The 8,993-nt window shown below is 39.5% G+C and overlaps 1 protein-coding gene across 1 annotated transcript; it reads right to left on the minus strand.

The window, feature by feature from the left end:
• Positions 1–535: 535 nt before the first annotated feature.
• LOC139204826 (intestinal mucin-like protein) lies at positions 536–8,993 on the minus strand. The gene is made up of 19 exons (XM_070834842.1): positions 8,683–8,993; positions 7,963–8,099; positions 7,555–7,732; positions 7,159–7,406; positions 6,724–6,907; positions 6,359–6,542; positions 5,461–5,639; positions 5,266–5,335; positions 5,011–5,141; positions 4,616–4,650; positions 4,343–4,511; positions 3,779–3,874; positions 3,639–3,679; positions 2,929–3,051; positions 2,567–2,665; positions 2,094–2,222; positions 1,643–1,682; positions 1,022–1,145; positions 536–780 (listed from the first exon to the last, which is right to left on the minus strand). Exons 4-19 carry the CDS (start codon positions 7,282–7,284, stop codon positions 555–557), a joined length of 1,956 nt encoding a protein of 651 aa, XP_070690943.1. The 5' UTR covers positions 7,285–7,406; positions 7,555–7,732; positions 7,963–8,099; positions 8,683–8,993; the 3' UTR covers positions 536–554.

Here is an 8,993-nt window from a genome sequence, read left to right on the forward strand (position 1 = left end):
CCAGACAAGAAAATCTCTCTGCTCTCTGTTATTAAAAGAACATCTCACCTGTTCTTCTCTTCTGAGCTGTTGTAACTAACCTTTAACTAGTACAGTGATGAAATTCACAGTAAACACAAGACACTGTACTAAATTGAATTGATGGAGACTATCAGGGTGTCTGACAGCATGGGAGTAAACAGCCCTTCACTCAATAATGTAGCCTAAATGTATTAAAACTGATGCTGGGGAGGTTTGATGTGATTTGGCTTAAACTTAAAAGAAAGGGGCAGTCATTCGTCAAATTTGGATAGTTACACACACTCACACTTACACACTTACACACACTTTGCATGCAGTAAGAAATCAGGAAAGAAACACACATGCTCAGCCTGCAGCTACAGTATGACCTTTATTAATGAGATCTTTGTGTGTTTACAATCTTATCGAGCTAAAACTAAGTACGCTAATACATTAGACATAAATAGAGAAGGGATGTATGCTGATGAATTTAACTCTGATTCACTTATGACTGTTCAGGTCCTATGAATTCAATGCATATGCTAGTCCTGATTTTATCTCTTGCGCCGACGTGACTTGACACTGGAGGGAGTGGTTGCCATTTTACCGCGGCCAACCACGGAGCATTCCGTCTTGAGGCAACCGCAGGAGTCGATGTGGGTGTAGGTATGAGTGAAGTCAGTGTTGTCGGGACAGAAGAGCTGGATCTGCCGCTCAGACGTGGCCAACTCCTGGCAGCAGGAGCAGGAGTGCTGCAGGGATCTCAAGCTGTTTGAGTAGCTGAGAGAAGAGACAAAGGAAAAAAGGGTAAGAGGGAAGTGAGAAAGAAGGAAGGAACAAGGAAATTGGGAGACATTAAATTCAATTCAAGAAAATTACAGAGCAAGTTTAGAAAGCTCCTTAGTAGAGCCATTTTCTGGTATAGAGCATTTGCCACTTTAACATGCAAAAAAATACAGAAAAATTATTTGGAAATTTTCCACGACACTGACGATAAGAAAAATGGCATGAGGGGACTTACAAGGTGGAGGTACCACATGCTCCGTTACAGGAGGTGATATTGACCATGCCTTTGGAGTGGCAGCCGTTGCTCTCCAGGCGCACAGTAGTGGTGGACACACTGCATGGTTGACCCTTCTTTATACCTAAGGCAGGCAGGAGAAACATGTTGAGAGGGAATGACTTATCATCTGACCTGATTTAGTGAACATCTGTGGAAAAATGAAGAGTGTTGTGCAAGCACAATTACACTTGGTTTTCTTGGGTGCAAACCATGATGGAACTCTTTGCACTCAGTTAACTACCTTGAATCAATACTAATAAACTGAATGAGAACAAGTTGTTGAATACATGAAGAGGGTCAGTATACCAATGATGCCTTCTCATCTCATTGCCCATAACATATTTGATAATAAGTTCTATGACGGCCCTAAAATCTAATGTATTACAGATACTTCATAATGCAGAGTCGCTGTGACCCTCGATAATGCATTATTGTGTCTTATCTGAGGAGTCACAAGACTTCAGAATTACATGACTTAATAAATCCAAGTGTCAGAGCTGATCATAATGGTTCTGCTCATTTTGCATGAAGGGTTTGAAGCTTTAATGTCATGATGGGCTTCATGGAAGAAGTACATACAGAAATGGCAGCATCCGTTTGGAGCTATGGTCTCTGTTCCCTGCAGGAGACACAAACATTCACATCAGTATTCTGTTGGGTTATGTTTCATTTTGTCGAGAATTACATCAGGTAAACAGTAGTAGACAGTAGGTGGCAGTGTGCTTACACCACTTCCCTGTGTCCCGGCTGCTTTGCCTGAAACATGAACATCATGTCATGGTGAATGTGTATATTTTATACTCCAATGTGAAGGACTCAAATCTCTGTATGTGTGTGTGTGTATGTGTGTATGTGTATGTAAACCATTAAATGTTAGGGAGAAGACTTGGTTCAAGTTACAGTAAGTCTGTTACATGGAAATCCGTGTAAGTCAATATAATAGTCTGAAGTCATGAAAGATACAACGATGTGTGTGACTGTGTGTGTGTGCATGTGTATATGCGCGCGTGTGTGTATGTGTGCAGCCTACCGGTATGCAGTCTTTAGGGTTGTAAGGTGGACAGAAGATCTTGGCCTCAACAGTGATGAATTGATTACCGATCTTCAGACACTCATAGCCCACACAGGGATTCCCAGCAGGGGTCAAAATGCTGCCAGGCTGAAGAATAACATAACAGAAATGTGGAACACAGTCAGGCAGGGACAACATGTATGAACTAGTCCTGTGCTGGATTTTATAGCCTTGTTTGAGATGTGCTTCACCTCCTGGTGATTTGTGCTGATTCGACAAGTAAAATGTCAGGAATTTAAAGGTTGATTGAGGTTGGTTGATAATCGTTTCACTACTTACAATCAACTTGAAACTTGATTACACAAGGTAATCCAACATTTAGATTAAAAGACCTTAGTGACCTTACAGATGTTCAAAACCTGATCTCCTCTTTTTGTTTCATCTCCAAACACACACACACACACACTGCATGCACACACACGTATACCAACCTTCAATGTGACTGTGGAGTTGTTTGACAGTGAGATAATACAACTTATTTGGACACAGTTCCCACAGCACTGGCCAAGGGTACGTTGGTACTCATAACCCTGAATAGCAACACAAAGAAAAAAAGCATATAAACAAAATATAAAAATGTAAACCAGCCTAAAATCAGGAGAGGAATAGGCTACTGAATGACACAATTAAGGGCTATTCAATGTCATAATTTCAATTTAAGGTTAAGATTAATATTCCGGCAAAAGTAAAATCACAAGTGTCTGTAAGAATGAACTTTGAAAAAAGTGTTTCTAAGTGTGTGTGTCTGTAAGTCAGTGAGACAGGGAGCAAAAGAGAAAGAGACAAGTCTTACCTGAGGGCAATATTCGTCACAGGGTATAGGCTTACAGTCTACTTTGAGCAGACCAGTGCTGGCATCTTTCTGTTTATCACAAGTGCACTTTTCACATGGCCTCATGGGCACCAGCTCTCCAACCTAGATGGACAAGGAGAAAAGGTCGGTACAGATACAGAAAGTCTTGTTTTAAATGGGGTGGGTTAGGGGTAAAATATTAGAACCTCTCAATATAATGCAGTCATGGTCAAATTAACACATCTTCAGGTGTCATTAAAAAAATGATTATTAACTTTGTAAAGGGAGAATTTATGACTGGGCTTTGTATTGGGTTGCTTTTGGTTTTTCAGGTTTAACCAGCAAAGTGCAAAATTGCATTTGGGTTGGCAGTACTGCAGCGTAGTCAATTTAGATGGTCATAACTCTGTACTTATGAGTTGTGGCCAAATTGTCTTTATGTACCAAGCCTATTATTCCCAGACAAGGTAACATCTGTAAATCATGGCATAACTGTTCACCATGACCACTAGTCATTATGTCTAGAAATGTTATGTGATCATTTGACCTCTTGAATTCTCATTTTGAAGACATAAGTTGTTGGTCATAGAAAAATGACACAATCACACAGCACAGTGTGTGGTTAAACAAAGCCCTCTTTTACTATTTTTTGTGGTATTCTAGTGACTTTGCATCTGTTTCCCATGGAGGTAGTAAATATGATATCTCACCTGATATTCATGTTCGTTGTAAACACACACAGGTTTTAGCGCTGTGAAGGAAACAGACCAATCAATGCGCCGCAAAAAACAAAAACGAAATGAAACCAGGTTATGCAGTTACAGCAACATGCACATGTGAGCACACTCACGGCAGGTGAATTTGGGACAGCAGACTCCCATAGTGGTGGTTAGAACAGAACCAGGCGGACAGACCGGCGCAGGCTGGCACTTCTTCATGTCACACTCTGTTCAAACACACAGACGGATGGATGAACGATGGAATATTCACACCAGCAAATAACAAAAAGGAGATCTTTCACTGAGAAACAAGTCCTTAAACACAAACACACTGTTGCAGCGATTTATCCACTAATCAAAAACATCAGTCATCCTCTCACATTTCTGATCTGTCTCATAAATATTCGCAGACGGTTCCTGTACATTAAAATTACAGCTGCTTGCATTACTGGTATTTAAAAACCAGACAGGTGATAGCTGGAGTTTAATAATTGAGTATTTCGTTTAGGTGTCCTGTTACACTGTCTGTATTCACTCAGTGAATACTGTGATAGGCTCAAGACTCCTCTTGACTTTGAATACAGGTGTGAAAATTGATGGAATACACATTGTGTTAAAAATATAACTACGGTGCCTATTTATAAATACAAAGTGTAGTGACTGCAGGAGCAGTTACCTACTTGGTGCTCACTTACCACACTTCTCCTTCTGACAGCAGCCAACACTTTCATTGACCTTGACCTGACCGTCCTGGTCACAGCTGAGGAATGGCTGTTCTGGACAGGATAGGTGATGGCAGCTGACCTGCAGTGTGTCTTCTTCACATATACACTCCTCACAGCCATCTATCCATGTTGCATTGGCCTGTGGATACAATGTTTATTGTAGAATTATGGCGTTATCAGCTATCGCCGGCCTTTTCAAATGCCATGTAAAACTCGGACGGGCATCGCAGAGAAATAATTTACCTTGACCCATTTTCCATTTGCCAGCTGACAAATTTCTGTCAAGAGAAAAATATAAAGCATAACATCAGTCTTTGGTTAGCTTGCCTCAGCAGCTAAGTCTAGTAAATGCTCAATATATCCTACCTAAAATCACTTTAAAAGTTTAAAAAAAAAAAACGTTTAAAACGTTCTAAACATTGGTTTACCATTGAAAATAGATTATCCATTCACCCATTCATTACCTTGACCTCTATGTCCTCTCTTTCTCCATTGCTACTGGATACTAATTGTATCCATACATCTGAGATTTTAATGATGTAACTAATGACATTTTGACACAAAAGGCCATGAAAAAGTGCAGGACATTCTTAAATGCAACATAAATGTTACCATACAGTAGCACTATCTGCACTTACCACAGCTGGGCACACACTCATTTGAGGTGAAAGAGAGGAGGTAGGTGTGATTTGGGCAGTAGCAACCCTCTATCTTCATATCAGTCATGGCACTGAACTGGTTGATGGTATAGATAAATTTCTGGTTGTACCTGGAGAGACAGCAGCATACTGTGTCAAGGCCACGGCTCATTATTGTACGCAAGTCAAAGCATAAATGAAAAATAAAAAATGATTGACTGTGATGAGAAAGAATGTGTTGGTGAAGTGCTGTACCATTGTTCACAGGTAGGTGCCACCTGAGGGCCACAGGCCTCATACACTTTGGGACTTGGACATTTGTATTCTGTGAAGAGATGTAGAGAAACTAACCATCACTTTGATGTTTGTGGTGAGTTGTGAAATTATAGCAGTGTAAAAGCAGATGTGTAATAGTGCTAGACACTGACAAAACATATTCTAGATTCATACCACAGACTCCATCGGTGGCACTCCTCCAGTCAATACACACTCCATTCTCAGCACATGCATCAGCATAGGCTTGTAAACTGGTGCAGCCAATATGACCAATGTGCATGTGGCAAGTGTCAAACTCACATGCCACAACAAATGGACTGTAGTCAATGATCTTGTGGCATTTTTCAAACACACTGGGGAAAATGGGATTTGCAGTTAGTATGGACACTGGATGCAAACTGAATACATCATAACACATTATCAAGCTGAGACAAATGAATAAACTAGTGATGTGTTGCATAAATACATTCTCTCATCTGTTTCATCATTCAAAGAATTCTGCTGCCTGTATTTGTGTCTAGCAACGCACAAACATGACAAGATATTAATCTTGAGCTCTTTTTCTGTTTCTATTTGCGCACATGCAACATGTAAGGCTTTTAGCTGGATATTTATGACTGCAGTTCTGATTATTATTGCAGTTGTATGAGGTTAAATGAATCTATGTGTATCTGTTTTTCCCTAGACAGTGAGGGAAAGAGGAGAAAAAATATAGACGCATCTGACATGAGACAAATCTACCGATTGTGTTAGTTAATGACAAACACATTGTAGTGATCTGTATTTGCTTTCAACTCTTTGTACTGATGTGACTCGTAATGCATTTAATTTAAGCTTGTGCTGTGTTGGAAGCTTCAAGGACGATATCTGAAGTGGAATTTGAGAATAATGAATAGTGATTGAACAGATAATCTCTGCAGGTAAGACCATTACTACTCAGGCAAGAGCTTGCAGATGAAAAGCAGTCAAGTCCTCAAGTCCTCATTGACTCAAGACTCTCTGGTAAAATAAAGAAAAATGCAGAATCCAGAAAACAAACTTGAATTTAATAATTTGTAAATTCTTAAATTACCTGCTCTTCAAGATCTGACATATGGTTGTATTGCAGGTAAAAGGCCTAGGTGATGGTTTGGGGGGAGTTGGAGGTTCGCAGTGACTGTTGTTAGTATGCCATGCGTGTGCCATATTAGGACATGAAGGATCAATTTTGCCACTGGGCAACATGCAGTCATCTTTCCGGTTGTTGTCACACGTGCCTAAAGAGACCCTCATCATTAGTAAAACCATGACACAACTCAAGTCAGTCCTGCATATCACTAGACTTATGTAGAAGCCATTTTATAACTAAGACTTAGTCATAGTAAATGCAGGATGTGACAAATAGCAATTGGTTCAGACAGACAGTAAGATGCAATTAATTTCTACAACAGAACTCACCACACTGTCCCTCGGTGTTGTTGCCAAATTCACTAAATGGCAGGTAGATGCCGAATATAAGGCCTGCGAAGGTGACCCTGGCATCGATTTTAGGGATGACAACCGCTGTATCAATGCCAGTGGTGACTATACGGAAGTCACCACTCTGGTATGCAGGACTTACAGGCTTGTCATTCACATAAACCTAAAACAAAAAGCATTAGGATTTTTTACTTTACAAACTTCTTTGCAAGGTTCAGTGCATCTACAGTGGTGGTGTAAAAGCCCTTCTTTGGACAGTTTTACATGTGTAAAGTAAAATGTAGGAAAGCAAAATGTGTATACGTCCAACCAAGGTTTGCATTTGTATTGAAGGAAAAAAGTAGCAGATAATGCTACGATGATAACTACATTTGGAATTAAAAATGGAGAAAGTTGACAGTGCCATTTAATTACCTGGTTTGTGAAATGGCCATTGATATCCTTCTGCGTAATAAAGATCTTATAGCTTTGGTAGAAGACAGTGATGGACTGAGGACAGGATAAGCCATCAGCTGCACCACAGTAGTAGTTATCGATCATAACACTGAAGTTGTATTTGGGTAATATTTCTTTCACCAGCCAGTAAGAACAGTTGCTTTGAAAACTGTAGTAGGTTCCATCGAAGGTCACATAATGGGGGTCTCCCCATCCATAGCAGACACCTTCATATAATTAAGAAATTTAATTTTCAAAAAGACATTTCAAGTCACGTGGAATTATAAACAACATCCACTGTTCCAAAATACATGTAACAAAGAAAAAAAAAGGCTCTACAGTTAAGACTGTAAGCTTTGTATAAGTCAGACTTACATTTGCATTCATAGTGGAAACAGCATTCACCATCTTTCTTTACTTTTACAGCAGGGAAGTTATTTTCACACACAATAGGCTTCAGAGGTGGACAGTAGTCTGTGTGGTTATAGGTCACATGACCATTAATACATTTTCCTATACTACACTTTTTTTCCTCCTTCCAACTTTCACCATCCTATGAGGGGAATCAAAGATTGTAAACAAAAGAAAAAAGAAAATGTTGGTATTTTCATAGAAAACCATATGAATTAGTCATGCAAAATCCATATTAATGATAACATGTTTAGACTAGAAGAACACACATTTGTGTGGACAGAGTGAGTGCTGGAGTGATGTAATTAGGTGTTTGGTGCCTTACTCAAGGAAGCAAAGTTAAGCATTCACTGCATGGAAATTAAGAAGTACCTTTCTGTGAGGCTTGACATTATCACAGTCAATGGGATGTTGACACGGTTGGTGTTTGGGCACTATAATACAGTTCTCGTTGCACTTCCCAATGTAACAATAGCCATCACCATCCGTCTTATTGTAGACTATGGAGCCTGAAATTGAGAGATTGAAAACTTGAAGAAACTGTGTGAACATTTTCCCAATACTGACCAAGCAACCTACTTTGCTAACTGATAGATAAATAAATTTTCTCTTTTCCAAGTTTGGCCAACCTGGGGTGTCTTTTCAAACTTTCTGAACATTTGATTGCTCATGTTCCTTGCCCAGAATTCATTCTACTTCTGTCATCGGACATGGTCAGACAAAAATGAAATGTGAAACTAGTTTTCCTTAAACAATGAAATACATTGTTCAACTGTTTACTGAACGATGGTTTGAAGCCTGCTACCTAAATTAGCTAGCTAGGTAAGTGGGCCAACTTTTAAATTCACTATATAGATATTACATTATTGTGACCAGTTTTGATAGGTCAATGGTGGGCAATTGATTTTTGCAAATGCATAATGACAACATTGTGTATATTTTATTTTGCTCACTACTTTAAATTAGGGATATTTTTTACCATGCTTGGGAAAAAAAGAGTTGTTTGGGAAGATTAAATTGGACAATAATGGTGTTTGCAATTGATGTGGCTCATCTGCAAGGTAAATTCTGTCGTTATGAATGAGAACTTACCAGGTGGGAACGTTGTGCCATTAAAAAAGCAGCTGCAAATTAAATGCCGAGTAGACGCTGGTTGAGAGGTTGGTCCTGTCAATATAGTTAACTCAGTTGTGGTAGGCACAGTGGTAGTAGAGGTAACTGTAGGTGGATGAGTTGTAGTTGTTTCAGTTGTGGTGGAAGATGTTGTGGTTGTAGTAGTTGAATGTGTCGTAGAAGTTGACTGTGTCGTCGTTGAAATTGTAGTAGGAGTTGATGGTGTTGGACACGCACAGCATTTGAATTTAATCTCATAATCAAAACATTGTTGCTGAGGTCCTTGTTGT

Source organism: Pempheris klunzingeri, chromosome 1 (assembly GCF_042242105.1).
Source record: "Pempheris klunzingeri isolate RE-2024b chromosome 1, fPemKlu1.hap1, whole genome shotgun sequence".
Classification (NCBI taxonomy): Eukaryota; Metazoa; Chordata; class Actinopteri; order Acropomatiformes; family Pempheridae; genus Pempheris; species Pempheris klunzingeri.

What these genes read in the sequence shown, in the direction of transcription:
- LOC139204826 (XM_070834842.1), bottom strand. Translation starts at nt 7,284, where the DNA reads ATGATCGATAACTACTACTGTGGTGCAGCTGATGGCTTATCCTGTCCT. An exon ending in TGCCACCGATGGAGTCTGTG is followed by an intron (nt 5,336 to 5,460) that starts GTATGAATCTAG and finishes ATCTCTTCACAG; the next exon opens with AATACAAATGTCCAAGTCCC. An exon ending in GTGACGAATATTGCCCTCAG is followed by an intron (nt 2,666 to 2,928) that starts GTAAGACTTGTC and finishes GTTGCTATTCAG; the next exon opens with GGTTATGAGTACCAACGTAC.